General features: G+C 37.6%; 1 protein-coding gene across 1 annotated transcript in view; it reads right to left on the reverse strand.

Moving 5' to 3' along the window:
- Positions 1-19,991, reverse strand: part of HMGA1 (high mobility group AT-hook 1) — a 30,252-nt gene continuing 10,261 nt past the window's right edge. Inside the window, exons 2-5 of the mRNA XM_081325981.1 lie at positions 17,682-17,790; positions 14,539-14,622; positions 8,151-8,204; positions 1-3,168 (exon numbers count right to left, since the gene is read on the reverse strand). Coding sequence (XP_081182107.1) covers positions 3,112-3,168; positions 8,151-8,204; positions 14,539-14,622; positions 17,682-17,783 — 297 coding nt within the window. The 5' untranslated portion in view covers positions 17,784-17,790 and the 3' untranslated portion in view covers positions 1-3,111. The remainder of the gene's footprint in view (positions 3,169-8,150; positions 8,205-14,538; positions 14,623-17,681; positions 17,791-19,991) is intronic.

Genomic DNA, 19,991 nt, shown 5'->3' on the forward strand with positions numbered 1-19,991 from the left:
CTGACTAGCTCTTGGTTCAATATTTAGAACTTTTATTCCAGTTATACCATCAAATATCTTGGGATTCTATACTGTACAAGGCACATACAAAAAGAGAGGGCCAAAGAGGCAGACCCAGAAGAAGGCGGAGACACAACATCAAAGACACACTACAACAGCAACAAATAATGATGGTTGAGGCCACCAGAAGTGCAAGAACCAGAATTTTGCATCTTCCTCAACACCAGAAGTGGTAAATGAAGTGAAGAATAAGATGCCACCAAAATATAACATTTAAATATATGTCAAATGTCATTTATGTTTAAGCACTTTACAAGTATAGTACAAGTAAAAATATTGCCTGGTGCATTAAGAATGGAGCAAGGACAGATGTGGCAAATTTGATGACAAGAATCCTCTTTGTGGCTTTTGAGATCCCCATGAATTGATGTTTATTTGATGTTCATGTTTAATTTTTTTTTTTTGGTCTACTGCTATGAAAAAGTTTAAAACATCACTTTTTATTCAAGTAAACCACAATCTTTAGTAATAAATTTATACAATATAAGCTACTGATTATGCTATCCTTTTGCATTTTGACTTAACAAAACCATAGATCAATTAATTAAAATTATCAAGCATGGTAATGGAAAGGATATTTTATATAACCCTTTGAGAGGGAAAAGTTCATATTCTTCTCTGCTATTGACTAAAAAAATATGCCTACTTAATAAACAAGCTTTGCTTTATTTGCAGGCAAACAAAGTTAAATCCTTTTGCCTTAGTACATGACATGCAAAGCACACAGATAATCCTGGTTTTCTGTGTTTGGCATATTCAAATGAGGCAGGAGAAATGGGCTGAAAGCCTACTTTCAGTCATTCTTTGTCAATACTGTGCTAGATGGAACAATAGTAATACAGATTCCTATGGTCTTATTATTTAATCATTGCCAAAAATAATTTTTAAATTGGAAACTAATTTGTTCAGGCATTGTGCAAATTACGCTATCGAGGCTAGAAAGATGAGCTTTGAACAGGGATCACTGTTGTATATTTGTAAAGAGTCAAAGTCATACTGGTCTTGGAAGATGAACCTCAATCCGTTTTGGCAGATGGTAGAGACCGACTGATGATATTAACAACCAGTTCAGGAATTATTGCAATCCTTACTTAAAATGTTTGTGCCTTTTACTGAATGAAGAACAGTTATCTTCTACGTAATATACTGGATATTCAATGCAACTAGCTCAGTTTTGCTCCCTTTTAAGAGTGTTTTATGAAATATGTCAGATGCAGAAGAAGAATGTGAGTGGGCAGAAGGGTAGGCTATATAGTTTCCATGAGCACAGTGTATGTATAAATGTCCCCTTTGATGCCTTACCCAGGCACCTAACATTTTTAAAATTCAAAAATATTTGTAGAAATGTTTGTTGATCCCATATCAGCGTTCTAGGATAACAAAGCAATAAAGGGTGATTGTAGTCCAATGCTTTATTTGGAAGTTTTCACTTTCCAGAGAAAAGACAAAAAGCTAAGCTAGAGTGGTATAAAAGGAATTGGTGAGAAGCATTCTGACCAGCTTGCTTTCTGCTAAATTGTAACTAGGGAGTACTTACCATGAGGTCTCAAAATTCTTAATATAGCTAATATACACCTTTACAAAGAAAAAAAAAAAGCCCGATAGAAAGAAATGGGTACGTTTTGAAAAAAAGTAGTATAAAGAAATCATATCTATACTTTCAGAAGTTATTTGTGATTGGGGTTTCCGTACTAGAGCCTAGTATTTATTTATATGTATAAATCTGACTCTTAAAATAGTGTCCACTTTCACAGAACTTCCCTCTCCCCAATCATTCATCAGTCTGACAAAGAAGAGCTTTTATCCCTTTTTAATAGCACAATAGTTTTAAAAGTCAACTGAAATGAAATTATCTGTAGTGTAAAATGTCAGTTCCAGAGAAAAACCAGACAGAACCTGTTGAAATAAAACTTTGTAATCAGTACAGCAGCAACAAACAGCAGCAATCTACGTTTTAAGAGAATGAAACTCAAATGTATCCAGAGGTAGTTGTGAATTAAGAAGGAAAACCTTGACAAACAATATATATTGGAAAGACAACTGTCAACTGCTAACTGCTATTTCCAAAAGAGAAAAATCACAAAAAACCCAAAGAGAGACCACGAAGGGAGAGAATTTTGCCATCCTGCTTTCCTTGGTCATGGCAAAGTCTTGTTCAATATAATTTCTGTGCAGAATGACTGAGCACCAAGTGAAAAACATTTCAGTTGTACGCTCCATTTGTGCACTGGCAGCTGGGACAGATGGAAATGGAAAAGGGAAAAAAAATAGGATCTCTGGTTCCTGGGGAAAAGATGAGAATTTAGGTCAGATTCAGCCTATGCAAGTGTAACTGCTCTGGGCTTAAGGCAGCTGATTGGGGCAGGGCAGCACGTGGTCAACAAGAATACACAGACCGACTGCAAAGCACTATATTCTTGAACTATTGGAAATTGGGTGAAAAGGATAGGATAACTTCCTCTCAATTAGTCTTGCAAATACCTTACAGTAGTAAAAAATAATGTATCCATCCTTTTAATGTTGTGGCCTTTATCCCATTATACTCATTTCCCAGAAAAAAATAAAATAACAATGCTCTCAAATCTTCCTCCTCGGCAAACTTTCTGCCAGTGCCAAGTTATCCTTTTGGAGAGTATTATGGTCTCTCTGAAGTGGAAATTAGGATTGATAAGGAAGAACTAGACTGTCCACTCTTTTCAACATGAATAAGTGGTCACTATAAAGATTTATAAACCCCTTTCTTGATAAGGAGTGTTCTGGAGAAATAGATCAAACAGATATAATACAGAATTACATGAATTGGTAGGCTAAACTCTTAACCCTGTCAAATGAGAGGGGAAAACAAAATATAAAGTTCTCCCATTAAACATTACACATCAAATATGATGGTTGATCTGTTTTACACTGTACCCTAGTGTTGCTGTTTTGACTGTGAGAACATTGGAGAAATCAGGTCAGGAAAGGGGTGAGGATTCTTCGTTCTTTCCTCAGTCCCAGAACTTGACAAGAAACAGGAAAACTGAGCTGTGAGGTAGAATCAGTCGGCTATTCTCATTGTTCCTCTTCTGAAGACTCCTGGGAGATGTTGACCTCTTCTTCATCTTTCTCCTACACAGGAAGAAAATAGTATTGGGAAGATCTGCTGCTATATTGCTCTTGTTTTAAGACTAATCCTCATCCTATAGCAGGAGTGAGGACCACCATTCCTCATTGCTGCACAGAGGCAACTGATCCTCCTTCCTTATAGAGGGAGGAAGATGGCAATCAATAGAAGAACTTCAAGGAATGGCTTTGCTTTTCCTGTTGTAATGCAGATCAGTATGCCCAAGCAAAAACCTGTTCCTTTGCTAGCATTCATTTGCTGTATAATATCATCATCATGGGCTAATGCCTCCTTAAGTAACACCAGCTGCCTGCAATTAGTGCAGGTTCGCATCCCACCAGGCTCAAGGTTGACTCAGCCTTCCATCCTTCCGAGGTACGTAAAATGAGGACCCAGATTGTTGGGGGCAATTAAGCTGACTTTGTAATAATGCCACTTGGGGTGTGTGTGAAAGCCCTAATAAGTAGGCATATACATAGAATGAAGGCTACTGCTAAGCTTGTAAGCCGCCCTGAGTCTTCGGAGAAGGGCGGGATATAAATGGAATTAAAATAAAATAAAATAAAATAAATCATCAAACACGAAGGGAGGCTCAGCCAATCTCAATGTATACATGGTTGTACTTTGACAATAAAGGTTCACTCATTCATCATTATGAGCCATGGTGGCGCAGTAGTTAGAATGAAGTACTGCAGGCTACTTCTGCTGTTTAGCAGTTGGAGTCTCATTGACTCAAGGTTGAATCAGCCTTCCATTCTTCTGAGGTGGGTAAAATGAGGAGCCAGATTTTGGGGGCAATATGCTGACTCTCTAAACTGCCTAGAGAGGGCTGTAAAGCACTGTGGCGTGGTTTATAAGTTTAAGTGCTATTGCTAATGCTATCATGTGATCAAAGTTCATACACTTGACAACTGGCAAGTATTTATGACAGCTGCAGTGTCCCAGGGTCATGTTATCAGCTTTTGCAATCTTCTGAAAAAGTCAGTGGGAAAGCCAGATTCATTTAACAACTGTGTTACTAACTTAACAACTGCAGGTTCATTTCACAACTGTGGCAAGAAAGATCGTAAAATGGGACAAAACTCACTTAACAACTGTCTTGCTTGGCAACGTAAATGTTGGCTCAATTGTGGTCACAAGTCGAGAACTACCTTTATGTCTTTCCTCATAGAGCTTGTTTTCAGACCCCTTTACTCTGATAGGTCTTTTCTGAAGCTACTCCAGCTTTTTTGTGTGTCTGCCTAAGTGCAGGGCTTAGAACTGAACAAAAGGTATTCAAGAAAGACCCAACCAGCATAACATACAATGGAACTAATGAAACAAACCTAATGAGCACATGGATATGAAGTCGGCATAAAAATAATGTTCACTACAAACATCTACAAAGTGAACTGCTTCAAACACAGAATTCATCTTGGACTTTTGAATTGTCATATATTCAACCTGCCACAAGAGGGACAGAGCAGAATTAAAAAAAACGAAACAAAAAATAGGTCCAATGTTTAAGCTCCCTCTGCAGTCTCCTTAAAAGTTTATCCTATCCAGCAAGTAAATTCCTAACATCCACGCTCTTTTAGGCCTAAATAAACAACTGTTTGTATATGAGGGAAAATATTTCTTCCTGGAGGTCTCCTGCCTGCTCTTTTAAAGCTAAAACAAATGCTATTGGAATGAGATGAGTCATGGTTGAATGCATGTGTGAGTCAGCAACCTTGACTTCCTTGTGTTTCATTCATAAAAACACACATTTAAACCACTGTGGAATGTGCCTGCCAAGTCGGTTCAGCAAGTTTTAGGGCAAGAGAGCTCATTTAGCAAAGGAAGGAAATAATCAACTCTACTTAACCTCTCTTTGCTAAAAGAAGACACACAGTGAAGGTTTCAGTTCCAATCAAGTTGGAAAAAGATTTAACAAGCTCAAAAGAAGACAATGGATCATGAAACATTTGAAAGTTTGCAATTTAAATGGAAATATTATTTCAGAGGAAACTAATACATCTAGGTGATATTACAGATAGAGGCAGAGCAGATTAAATCCTAAATTAGTTACAGTTCTTGGAAGTAACCCAATGTGAGCATTAGAGGAAATGACCATATTCCTTGGTTTGCTCTTTGAATTTTCATGAATTGCTCTGCTGGAGTGATCTTCAAAGAATACTTTATTATTATTCTTTCCCACATACCCTACTTCTCAGGAATGGGCTTCAAAAATAATAGCATTATCTGTTTATTTGAATTCATGTATGTTCTGGCTGAATATCAACGTTAGCAGAAAGGCAAGCATAATGTTACAAGCATGACATTTTAGCAATAGTAATTCCTGCAGATAACAGAAGATTTCTTATTGCCAAAATTCAGGTTTTAAGAAATTAAGGACCAAATATGCAATCTATTACAATTTCTTGTCTATTTCATGATTTAAAAGAAATGGTTTTTTAAATGTTCATTGCAAATCTGATTTCCCATTTTGGAAGACTGCCTATCTGCTTATTAAGAAAACTTGCAATGAGCTGTTTCTGGCAAGGACTGCTCCTTACACTTTGACAGCTGGCGACAGATGTGAACTGCAAAGCCATCAGCCACTTCTGATATTTAGACCAATATGGAGTCAGCAGCATGTTCCACATTCTAAATTAATGGCATAACCTGTTTTGAACATTTTCTATTAGTTTGTAAGAATAAATGTTATGTCCCCAACTTCTTCAATAAGCCTAGAATTTTCTACAGATATAGTTTAGCTTATTTTAAAGGGAATCTATTTGTCTTCATAGCTGGGCTACAAATGTAATGCCAACATTCGGCATCCTGGGCAAGATCCAGTAACATTGATATCTGCCTATCTTTTCTCCACAATTCACTTCATCAATGAAGTCCCAGATAAATTTCCTACAAAGAACTCAAGAATGTAAGGATAGTATTGGCAATGCCATTCTGAATGTGCCTGTGGATTTATCTCTCCTACATGTCGTTAAAATTGAGGAGGGAAATCCCCATCAAAATATGAAGGCTACTGCTAAGCTTGTAAGCCGCCCTGAGTCTTCGGAGAAGGGCGGGATATAAATGGAATAAAATAAATAAAATAAATAAATAAGTATGGCAAACATCTGATGAAATAGACTGTCAGCTCCCAGCATTATGTTTATTTATATGAATAGCTTACCCAGCCATTCTCAAAAATAAAATAGAAAAATATGGATACTATATCTGAACTGAAGAAAAACTAGAATAGTGGGAATCTGCAGCTCAGAATTGTGCCTGGAAACATGATCCCCTGCCTAGAAATAATGCAATAGTAAACTGATGGACCACGTCCTATGGGGTTAAAAGTGTGATAAAAGCATTTGTCTGTTTTGTTTTGTGACAAATGACTTTTGTGACAGGCCATATGCAACCAAGTGCTCTTTGTGATTGGACCTCTCCTTTGACAGCCATTTTGTGAATTCCCCTACAACATACTCTCAGAATACCAAAAATGTCCAATTTTTTGGAAAATGGTTGATTTACAATTATTCCTAAGCACAAATTTGTGATATTTGACAAATTAATTTGGTAATTAATCTGGTACAAAGTATATTTGGGTCCCCCACTTTAATTTAACACAATGTCCTCATTTCAATGTAGAATTTTATCTGGGTTGCTATAGGAAATTTAAAATGGCTACCTGTAAGGTAAGTCCCAGCCTAGGTAAACCACTGATTTAAAGGGACTTGCCAAATATTTCTCCAAAGAACATCTAGCCTTTGTGCTGTTGTAACTTTTATTATAAGATGTATAGAGATAAACATTAAGAAGTAAGATATACTTCTGTCTGCATGAAGAGGGTATAATGGAACATAATTATTATCAGAAAGAAGAAATAATCTGAAATTATAGCGAAGTCAGACAATCTTGCTTTGTGGTGTATAAAAGTAATGCTAAAGATAGAGCACATGATTTTATTAGGATCAACTTGAAAACCCTATTTTGTTAGTAAATTTTTGAATGTAGACCAGAATCTCTTCTGGGATTATTTTAAAAAAAATAGTTTTAAGCAATCAAGGCCAGATGAAACTGACTGAAACTCACTCTGCAAGAATGCCATAGTGGCAACACCAAATCTGTACTAGTTAACAGAACAAGCCACTTCCTGTTACTCACTTCAGGGCAAGAAAGAATAATTTTAAACTGAAACACAACATGTATAAAATGTTGAAAAGATAGGATTAAAAACAAAATAAACCTCGGAAAACCTCCTAACCAGTCAGATTTAGCTTTGACAGGCAACATACTCTTGAAATTTCCAATAAAGCAGCATTAAGTTCCCTTATGCTACACCAATCATTTCTGGAAGAAAGTTTCTAAAACTCATCAGACCCATAAGAGAACTACATCTCAATGGATATTGTTACAGAAAGATTCAAAATTGAGAATAAATCCAACAAGTTGTCTGTCCTCTTTATCTTTATATCGCAGTGTTTTTCACTTGATATGGTAAACCTGCCTCCTGTTGAATATTTTGGTAAAGTGGCTATTGGAGAAGAATCAAAATCACACTAAAGGTTGGTGTTAGGGAATAATACCACTGATCTGTTCTTCAGACCTGCTCCCTATTCCTACATGCACCATTTCCATCACCAGATGCAAGCCCTACAGAGTAGGCCAAAAACTATTACGTCTTTACTGCCTAGTAGTGGTGAAAAAACTATGGTTGTATTATGTTTTACTAGTAGAAAAGCTAAGGCATAGTTTATAAAAGGCTTGAGTCAGAAAATTCCATTTGCAAAATTCCAGATTTGTGAACAATACCTGTAAACAATACACAAACCTGTATATGACAAAATTAATTACATTCACCATATTCATCTCTCTTAATCCAATAATTTCCCCCATCCAGTGTAACCAGTGGTTGTAAACAGATCGAGATTCAAGAGGATAAGAGACTAAAATAACCTCTCCCTTCCCCCCCCACCTTTTTTCTTTACATAGATATTTTTCAAAAACAACTTACTGATTTTTTCGGTCGACCTCGAGGCTTCCTTCCAGGTGTTGTTACAGCAGCTTTCTGGGGAAGGAAGTCATAAAGATGATCTTTAAATGAAGATCAAAATTACAAGCTATTGCCATCTAGAAAAAACCCAGTTTGGTTTTAGACTGATTTGTATTCCTTTATTAACTATGCCTCCAGAGGTGGTGAATGCTCCAACACTGGAGGTTTTTAAGAAGAGACTGGACAGCCATTTGCCTGAAATGGTATAGGGTTTCCTGCCTGAGCAGGAGGTTGGACTAGATGACCTCCAAGGTTCCTTCCAACTTTCTTCTTCTTCTTCTTCTTCTTCTTCTTCTTCTTCTTCTTCTTCTTCTTCTTCTTCTTCTTCTTCTTCTTCTTCTTCTTCTTCTTCTTCTTCTTCTTCTTCTTCTTCTTCTTCTTATTATTATTATTATTATTATTATTATTATTATTATTATTATTATTATTAAATTAATTAAAAGGTTGTTGCTATATTGGAGCACTTTTGTTCAGAAGGAGTCCCTGAAAATCAGTAACAGTAGCAGGCAATATTTCTTTTAAAATAATACATTTTAAAGGAAACCATTCATTTTAAAATAGACTGTCTCAACTTAGCATCTTCCAGATGTGTATGATGAACCCCATTACCACAATCTGGGGGTATGAGAGTAGCAGAACAAAGTTATGGAACTGGTAACCAGTTGATATTATCTTATATATGTATTATACTATATAAATACAAGAGCTTCGGTTATTAAACAATATAAGACTTCAAATAAATAAAATAGATAATACATATTTGGAAGGTACCTAGTTGGGGAAGTAGACCAAAACAAGAGGCTAGTGTAATCTGTATTTCTGCTTGAGTTCAAGCACTCCATTTTGGGTTTTTCCCCTTATAACAGACATGTCAAACTCGTGACCTCACGGGACTGTTTTGCCATTGCCGGCAATGGTGTGGGTGCGGCTTCTGGATGATGCGTCCGGCCCACGGGCCGGCAGTTTGACACCCCTGCCTTATAAAGTAAGATGTTCAACTTTGGAAATTATGCTAGCATAATCAGGAACTACCACCTGATTCAACATCAAACATATTTTACTGTACTAGCTAGTAAACTACAAGTTATAATGAACACAGAATGACTTAAAAGTTAGCATTCCTGTATGTTATTCTTGATTATCTGGACTGGACGGACATTACAAGAAATATATTCAATGTATGAAATCAAAGTTACTTGTGAAAAGGCACTCTAATACTACTAATAAACTGGAAAACAATCCTTAAATATTCCTGATCTTAATTGTGTTAGAAACAACTAGCCATTGCCTCAAAGAAGCCAATAATGAAAGTGAAAAACAGTTGCTCAAGATAGTTCCTATCTATGATGTGAAATGTTTTTTCTTCATCTGAACACACATAATAATTTAATTTCAACAGCTGCTAAGCTAAATAAACAAAACCTGAACTGCAGGAGCTACAACAAATACCCAGGATGATCTCAAAAATTCTAAATTAACCTTATAATTTGAGGAAGTGATTCATACACTTGAATACTTGGGTTGGCAAAAATCTTTTTTAGTTGTCCTCGGTCTTGTCTTTTGGCAACAGAGCCACTAGTCCTTCCCTTGTTATTCTTTACCATCACTGCCACTTTCAACAGGAGCCATCTGGGTTCTAGTACCATGACTCAGAGAGTGCAGGATATGAGTCGTATATTTTCAAGAGAGGTTTGAAACCAAATACAAATATACACTGTGTTCATGAAACCTTCTACAAATCTCTTTCCTACTAAAACTCTTCCCTAGCATTTATATATTGTTCCTTTAGGCACGGGTCAGGAAGAGGACCAAGATGTGTCCTCTTACCATCATTTGACTGGCCTTTTAGGTAGTACTCTGTCAGGTCTCTGCTTCCGGTTACAGCAGGGGTCTTCAAACTCGGCCTTTTTATGACTCGTAGACTTCAACTCCCAGAATTCCTCAGCCAGGCATGCTGGCTGAGGAATTCTGGGAGTTGAAGTCCATGAGTCATAAAAGGGCCAAGTTTGAAAACCCCTGGGTTACAGCATTCCAAAACATTCTTACCCTGAATACAGCCCAGTCCCATTTTTCTGCTTTAATTGCAGTAAGGCAAAGTCTGGATGTGTAGCTCAAAGCAGAAGGTTATTCAAGTGTCAGATTATTCCACATGCCAAACATCTTGTCTGAAATAGTTCCAAACACCAGATGAGGAACTAGCAGGATCATTTGGATACTGGAGTACAAAAGTACTTTGGGAAGTAGATCCATTATTTCCATGGCACCTCACTGCAATCCCATTTAAGTATACAGAGGCAGCTGTAGGAGAAACTGTGAGGCCAAGAGCAGAAGCTTGGTCATCACAATAACCTGTACTTACTGCAGAGCATGCTTAGTGTAAATTTGTCTTAACATCTGTAATAGCTATTTTAGATTCAAAAGGCTCCAGGAACATACTTGCTCTGTATAGTAACCGCAACAATGTAAGAGATGACTGCTAGGAGGAGGCTGCCCATTAGCAAAGGCTAAAAAATATTTCCAAATGATGTTGAGTACTGTTGTACGTATCCACATACAATAGTACTCAGCATCATTTGGGAATATATCTAATAGGCTCGGTATGGTCACTTCAGAACCAGGAACAGAACATTTGTAATTCATACACCGATAGGAACTGGAAGTGCCTTTTTAATAAGGTTTTGCTCTTACTCATTAAAAATAGAACACAATAGCTGCAGAGTCAGATGCATAACAAACAGAAACAAATGTCTCCAGAACTTGGTTCATGTTCTCTTCTTGCTACATTTTATAATTTGAACAGATGGCAAGAGGCCTGGGCTAAGCTGAGGTGTCCACTGAAATAACCTTGGCAGCTTGGCTGTCAAATCAGGATCAAGCATCTGTAGTTCCAAAGCATCTGGAACAATGAAGATTCTTTCTGGTATTAGTTGGAAGACTTGGAGAGAGCGCGGGTGAAGAAAGACCATGCCCTTTATTGCTCTGGCCTAGTATTTCTGATTACATACTGCATATGTAAACAGCTGCCAAGTTATCAGCTCTGAAATCATTTATTCATTTCCTTGCTTTATTCCAAACCTTCACTAAGTTTCAGCCATATAGCACCCGATATAACAAGCCTTCATTCCTAACCAGCATGTGAATGGCACAGTCAATGTGCCATTAAGGATTGGCAACTATATAACAGAGGAAGCTAGAAGGTCAAGGCTTCCATATTCAGAGATGGGACAGAGAGAAGCTACCCAATCCAGTGAACTGTAATCTTCCCTCTGTGTGTGTGAGTGAGACATATCTCTTTCTATTCTTTGCAGATTTACAAACTCCAGCTGCTTGGAGACAGACATGCACGCGCGCGCATGCACACACACACACACACAAACGTCACCAGCTGTCCAGCTAATTCAAGTATCTTTTACTCAAAATCCTAGATTTGGATATCAATAGAATTCCATTATTTGTTCTTCTTTCCCCATAAACTCAAAAAAATAAAAAAAAATAAACATATGCATATTTACAAGCATATCTCTTCTTTGGAAACAGTTTTTCAATATTCATACAATCTTAAAATGTGTTATACAGACTATACAGATCACTTAGTGCAGCCATGCTAAATGCAAGAATCCACTACTATGGCATGCCTCTGCTTAAGCTCTTACCATTAGGAAACTTTTTGTGGTATCTACACTAAACCTGCTTCCTTATAATCTAAAAATCACTTTTTCCTATTATCTCCTGGTTCAATACTTAACAAGCCTACCCATTTTTTTTTACAATGACAGCCCTTCAGTAATTTTTTAGATTTATAACTTGCCTTTCCTCTAGAAGCTCAAAACGATACACATAATGCTTCTTCATATTTTTCTCCACAATAGCAATCCTGTAATGGACTGAGAGTGCATGACTAGTCACTCAGTAAACTTCCATGGAGGATTGGTCTCTCTCTCTCTAGGTCTAGCACGGCACTTTGATGGTTATTCAGGTAATCCTCATTTAATAATCACTCATTCAGTGACTGTTCAAACTTCGGCTGGCAGCTCTTTTACTCTTGTCTTCGCAATGACTCCGGAGATTGCTTGACGGCCACAACCAGGAGAGCAATCACTGTTCAAAGCAATTATGTGGGCATCTTGCTTAATAACTGCTTTGCTCAACAACCAAATTCTGGCCTCAACTGTAGTTGTTAAGCGAGGATTACTTGCATTGATGTAGCATTGAGACAACTGCTTTTTTTGCAGCTATCCCATACTCTTGGCTCATTCTGTTAACAGTTAACAAGAGCGATGAGGAAATTTGCGGATCCTCAACATTGAGTTTGTTTCCTAACATATGTATTCTCATAGGTTTAAAGCAGTTATTAGCTTTAAAACAGATGCTATTTCAGAAAATGGTGTTAACTGTCACCTGAAAATTTCACAGAATACTAGGCAAAATCGCTAATAGGAAAACATATTGAAGTAGTCCTCGACTTATGACCACAATTGAGCCCAAACGTTTTGTTGTTAAGTAAGACATTGGTTAAGTGAGTTTTGCCCCATTTATGAACTTTCTTGCCACAGTTGTTAAGTGAATCACTGCAATTGTTAAGTTAGTAAGAAGGTTGTTAAGTGAATTCGCCTTCTTTGACTTTGCTTGTCAGAAGGTCGCAAAAGGTAATCACATGATCCCAGGACACTGCAACCATCAATAAATATGAGTCAATTGCAAGCATCTGAATTTTGATCATGTGACCCTGCGGATGCTGCAACAGTCATTAAGTGTGAAAAATGGCCATAAGTCAAGGGGACAAGACTTTAGGTCCTATTTTATCACCAGATGAAAAACTACATCTAGAATTCTTATATTCTTCATGTGTTGCTTAGTTTTATCTTAGAAACTTCAAAAAACCAGACTGATACACACAAACAGATAATGAATTGGAAAATGTTACATTTAAAATTAAAAAAAATGGAAGACATAATAGACCATTTGAGAAATAAACGTAAGAGAAAATGCATAACCTTTCGAGTTATAACTCACCTCTTGTAATGGTACGTGGGAATGACCTTGGGAGAGGGGAAAAAGCTGCAGTTGGATAAAAGGTATCTTAGCCAGCAGAAGGAAATCTGAGCATAGCAAACGTCTCAGAGGTTTGGGGCTGTAAAGTTGAGGGGAGAATATACTTTTGGACTTGCAAGATTCTGTTAATGTAATTTATAAATAGCAGAGCAAATAATCCTGGATGTGCTTCAAAAGTGGAGGTTTTTAAGAAGAGTTTGGACAACCATTTGAAATAGTATGGTTTCCTGCTTGAGTAGGGGGCTGGACTAGAAGATCTCCAAGGTCTCTTCCAACTCTGTTATTCCTGTATAGATTACTTTACAAGGCTGATTTCAATCTTGCTAGTTTGAAAGGACATTTTCCCCCATTGCCTTCACTGGCCAAAAAACTGAGGGTGTCTTCTGAGAAGTTTGCTACACTCATATTCTTACTGAGGCTAAGCTGTCTCTTAACCAACTGTTTGACATGGCTGCAGCCCCATTATTACACATCTTCATTATAGGTATTCTTTGACATACAACCATTCATTTAGTGACTGAAGTTAAACAGCACTAAAAAAAGTGACTTGTGAGCATTTTTCACACTTTTGACTGTTGTAGCATCCCCATGATCATGTGATCAAAATTCAGATGCTTGGTAACTGGCATATATTTTTGATGGTTGCAGTGTCATAGGGCCATGTGATCACCCTTTGCAACCCTCTAACAAGCAAAGTCAATGGGGAAGCCAAATTCACTTAACAACCATATTACTAACTTAACAACTGATTCATATCTAAAGAGATTCTCCTTCATCCAGGTCATGGTTGTCCCAAAGGTCTTTTTTCAAAAGGCAACTGGACTTGTTTTTTCCTTGAAGACATTTTACTTCTCATCTAAGAAGCTTCTTCGGTTTTGTCAGTGAAAAGTCTTCAAGGAAAAACCAAGAAAGTCCAGTTGCCTTTTGAAAATGCAATGTTTTACTTAAAACTGTGGCAAAAAAAGGTTGTCAAATGGGGCAAAACTCATTTAATAGCTGCCTTGCTTAGCAATGGAAATTTTGGGTTCAATTGTGGTCACAAGTAGAGGCTATCTATAGTAGGTGGTCCTAGTAAAGGCATTAAAAGTTTGCTCCAATACATTTAATGTTTGGAGAATGCCACTGACATTCCTTATGGCTGGTTTATTCCTCCATAGATGCTATTTTTGTTGAAACAATTCTCCAGATCAGCCTTAACAGACACTATCAATTGGTATATGTGCATAAAAACAACAGGAAAGAGTACACATGATTGAGTATGACTTTTAATTCATTATCCAACAGCCAGAATACCTACCCTTCCCTTTGAAGTGGCCTTGTTTTTGCTCCCCTTTGGTCTGCCACGTGGTCTCTTAGGTATTGGTGCCTCACTGGGTTCTTGCTACAAACAAAGAGTATTACAATGAGTGACAGAGAAATAAATGTAGGTAATGCTTACATATCCGCTTGGTACCCGGAAGCTACCATAAAAGAAATAAAAGAATCCCACCAAACTGCAACCAATACAGCCAATTTAGAAACTTGATACGCAGACACATTAATTTCTGGTAGACGTTCATAATACAGTCTACAGTGTTTAAAGAACGAGTTTCAAAAATGTTAATACCATGAAATACGTTTAGTGGTACAGACCACACATTTTTCTTATGCTCATTTTATCATATAGTGGACAATGTTCAAGTGTTATACACTGTAGCTAGTGTTTCATATTTCCTGTAACGTGCTACTTATAGCTGCAAACTAGATAACCCGCGACTCATGAGATCATCATTTCACACATATTTCCTTACCCTAACACAGAAACAGAATGATGACAGGTGGGCAAAAAAAGTGGGAATGGGAGCAACTTCTGGCTTGCTGCTGGCTTCCCCACAGAGTTTGTTTAGGGGAAGCTGTCAGTGAACCTTGAAAATCTTCCTTTCCACCTTTTTCTTTCGTTACTTTTTCCTTCCTTCTCTCCCTCCCTCTTTCACATTCCTTTCCTTCTGTTCCTCCCTCCTTCCTCTCCCTTCTTCCTTATTTCCTTCTCTCCCTTTCTTCCTGTCTGTTCCCTTTCCTTTCCCCCCTTTCTTGTTCCTCTTTCTCTTCATCTTATCTTCCTTCCTATTCCTATCTCCCTTCTCCTTCCTTTTCTTTCTTTTTTCCGTCCCTTTTCTCCTCCCTCCCTCCCTCATTTCCTTTTCCTCTTCTCTCCTGTCATCCTTTCCTTTCCCTTTCTTTTTCCCTTTCCACAGGCTGGGTGGAGGACGGAACAAGGGAATGCGGTGTGTTCCCATGGAATTGTTGAAAATGAGGTTCACATAATTGCAACTGATTGAGACAATGCTAAAACAGCAATGTCGAAGAAGCCACAACTTCCCCAAATTTCATTGCCTCAGGAGTAATGGATCCCAGCATTTTGTAAATTAGCCAACTTGAAAATGTTGAAAATGTTTTGTCCTATGATGCGTGTTTCAACCAGTTAAAAGATTACAGACACAGGTTTTAGTACTATGGAGAAGCCAATACTCTAATATCATCAGCCTTTCTCCAGAAAGATTGTCTCCCTGTACTACTGCCCTTGAAGACCACTCGGAGGCTCCAACTGGTGCAGAATGCAGCCGCGCGAGTTGTGTTGGGAGTCTCCCGATACTCCCATGTTACACCTTTGCTCCGCGAGCTGCATTGGCTGCCGGTTGCCCTCCGGGTGAGATTCAAGGTGCTGGTAATGACCTACAAAGCCCTACATGGCATGGGTCCGGATTACCTACTGCAGCACCTGCTGCCGGCGTCAACCTCCCTCCGTCCAGTGCGCTCCCACAGAGAGGGCCTCCTCAGGGTGCCTCCGATCAGAGAATGTCAACTGGTGGCCCCCAGGGGGAGGGCGTTCTCTGTGGGCGCACCAGACCTGTGGAACTGCTTGCCGGTTGAGCTCCGGATGGCCCCCGACCTTCGCTCCTTCCGGCGGGATCTAAAAACCTATTTATTTGAGCAGTCCGGCCTGGTCTGATGGGTTTGGGGTTGGGTTTTTTAATATGGTTTTAACTATTGTATATATCGGGCATAAATTATTTAATTGTTTTTTAACTTTTGTACTTTGTTTTTTTAATATTTATTGCCCTGTACACTGCCCTGAGTCCTTCGGGAGAAGGGCGGTATAAAAATTAAATAAATAAATAAATTCACAGCCCAGCCTCCCATTTGCAGCCCCTTAGTACTTTGACACAATGTAACAAAAACCAGCAAAAAAATTACCAAATTTTGCTTGTGCAAATTTGATCCATTTTTATTTGGATTGGTGGCTTTAAGGATGGGAATGAAAACAATTTGCAAGAAAGGTTTCTCAGTTTTAGTTTTACCCTTAACTGCCTCAAATGCTAAAAACAACTCCCTCAAATTAACTAGGCTTGTTCAATGACATCACTGTCACTAGAGTGCCTCATGTGATGCTCCATAAAATTGGGAGATGAATTTGTGGCTCCCTTACTTCACAAGCAAGATCATTCCAGTTTAGATAGACAATAATGGCATATATATTTGCTTCTGGTAAAATAGAAAACATACCATGAAGCTGTCATCCAAAATCAAAACTATACTTAACTATCTTGGATAAATACTTATGTCTCTGAGGAAAACTCAGAGCAAAGAGATCAGGACAGAGATTGAAGTTCCAGGAATGGTGAAGTGATTCCCTATCAAAATCTTCTATTGAATCATATCATAAATGATAATGTGATTCAAAGTCTTTTGAACATCTATAGTAGTGAGATTAAATATGTGAACTCTTTAGAAACACAATAATGTTTGCTCAATGTGTTCAATATACTGTATTAACTGCTTTGTAAGTTCTACTTATTAATATGACTTACGGTAGTTGAAACTCTGATCATTTTACAGATGACAATATTGCAACATTGCAGACAATTCTAAAGAGTTCCCAAACTTTCAACACTTTAAGCTGAAATAAATCTATAGAGGGAAATTGCATTCTTTCTGGGATCAAAATAAACTACTCTAAGGCTGAACTATTCTCCTAGTATACCAGGATACTGCATTCATTGAAGCTACTAAAGTGCTTTCTAGATACTTTAGGAAGAAAAATATTTTGATATTTGCAAATAATGAAAATAGCAGAGATTCAGAATTTACTTCAGTACTCCTCTACAGAACTGTGTTTGTCCCAGAAACAAAGGAGTTAGACTGTCACAATTATTGCCAGCATCATAAAGCAAGATGCCCTGATTCCCAGGGGAGTTGCTTTCATTACATATGCAGAGTAAATGACCTACTGATGTTTAACTTTCATTGTGTATTATCAATAGCTTTGGTCGCACCATAATAGTCCTTTTTATTTCCCTTTTACTATGACTCAGTTGCTTTAAGCAATAACCAGCAAGATTCATAGTATATCTTGCAGAAGCTTCCCCTAATAACATGAGGGAAGTTGAATACTGTACAAACCTGGGGTTGCTTCCTGGGCCGACCTCGTCCTCTCTTCTCTGAAACATCCTTGTCTTGTTTAGCAGACAGGGGTTGGCTTGATTTTGCACTGGATTCACTCATCTTCTCGCTTTTAAAAGGACAGATATAAAATGATTCTGTTAATTCTTTTCTCTCAAATGTCTACATAGGTAGATTTAAAAGCAGATTTTATTCTGGCTACTAGAATATCAAACTTTACGAAAGGGTATGAACAATGCAAAGGACTCTGTCCTCTCCCTATCCAGGGAACAAATGAAAAGCCCAGTCTACACTTTCAAGAGGTGCTCTTATCCAAGCAAAGAGGAAATGCCCTCTATTTGCCTCAGTAGGGAAAGCTGAGTGCTTTGAAAAATGGATCTATTCAGATCAGCACACTCCAAAGGCATCCAAAGGGCCCCCTGTTCTAAATTTGTGTGTGTATGTATGTGTCTGTCTGCTTCACTGCAGTACAACATACAGGCTAACACGAATATCATGATAGACCATTATTAGAAGAGTTGGCTGCACTACTCTGTTATCCTGCCAAGCATGAAACTAGAACACTTCCGATTTTTATTAAAGGCTACATGTTTTACTGGACTAAGAATATCAGTGCTTCTTAAAAGTTAATCAGACTCACTTCACATTTATTGTAGTACCAACAGATTATCATCCAGCTTTTAGAATATTTTTTTTACAATTGCTGCCTGATTTAATATCCAAATAGTTATTAGCTTCATTCCATGAATTCATTAATTTATCATTGAACTATAGAAGAATGGCCAGAGTTCTGAATGAAAAAAAAGTATGGTTTGTTTTAAATGAAGCTTCAGAGCAAAAAGCATTTTCTGCTATGGAAAAGAGGGCTGCGTTCAGGGGCATCTTTTGTTTTTGTTTTTTAGTAAGCCTTTATACTTTAAGGTGAGTTCTCTGAAGCCCATTTTGAGACTATGCCTTATAATTACCATGGCACTGCCAGTGATAAAATTACACTGAAGAAAAAAATAATATCCTAGCATTTTGTTCTTTGTATACTCATAATCACCTGTATATTGATGCTAAGCAATAAGGAAGATGTTTGTCCCACATAATGCAGAAAAAATTGTGATAAGATTTCTGAAAAAAGGCACTGGGGATGGAAGCATAAAGAAGAGTCAGCCAGCCCAGTGTTACATGTCTAATTCAAAGATCTAAATTGAGCAAGAATAAGAATTTAGGAAGATAGTTATTCCACAAAGAATTTGAAAAATAGAAAACATAGGGAAAAGTTATTTAAAGCCAAAATAAATGTCGTAAATATATTTTAGAAACTATAAGGTCTTCTGCAAGACAAAATTTAAATATTATTCTATAAAAGTTATTAAGGGCAATTGACAGGAAAAGTGCATTACATTGACTAAGAAATCCTATTTAAATTAGGTCTAAGTCAATCATTCCCAATTTAAAGGCATCAAATGGGTTTAGGTCTTTATGGCACATCGGGTTGAGGAAAAAAAGGACCTACACACTTTTTTCTCTTGAAGGCCAAACCCATATCAATTGTGCTGCTATCACTATGACAACAATACTTTCTCTGAGTGGGGCAAGAATGATGGTAGCTCTGTCTGAATATCTGAAATGCCATATGGGAGGGACGTTAAACCTTATTCATATAGCACTACTTCGATCAAAACCTCTGCTTTAAGATAAAAATGAGAATGTCAATATGCCAACTCATGTAATTTTGTATCGCTCTGCCCCTTAGCTATTTTTCCAATCACACATAGCAATATACTACTTCTTCCTGAATCTTGTATGTCTGCAACTTGACAACTGTCCGAATCTATCAGAAACAGGGCCTTAAAAAGGGTAGACTACCTGCTGAGCTGTTTCCATGGTGACCCCTATGATGAGGGGGAGTCATTAGACAGCAACTCCCCCACAATAAATACCAATGTATCAGCTTGAAATGCAGGGCACCATCTTGTCCACAGTTTTAAAAGATTCACATTGACTATGTTGATCAAACCATTTCACTAAAGTTAGGTGCCTTTGGGCAACCACAGCATATCATCCAACCATAGATTATCTTTGTTGACCCCTGAAGAGAAGAGAAGTCCTCAACTTTTCTGTGCATTCCAAACACAGAGAAGTTCACTGAAATGCTGGCTTGTAGATTTTTTCTCCTAGCTGTTGCCAGGAACTGACAGTACCTTGTCAGAAAACCCTTAAAGGATTTTGATTAAAAAGAGCCAGGGCTGTTTATATATGATAAAGATTTATCAAAGCTCCAGATATGGTTGAGGTCAGCTCCAAATTGAAAGCAGTATG

The sequence above is a fragment of the Vipera berus genome, assembly GCF_964194415.1.
Source record: "Vipera berus genome assembly, chromosome: 3".
NCBI classification, from domain to species: Eukaryota; Metazoa; Chordata; class Lepidosauria; order Squamata; family Viperidae; genus Vipera; species Vipera berus.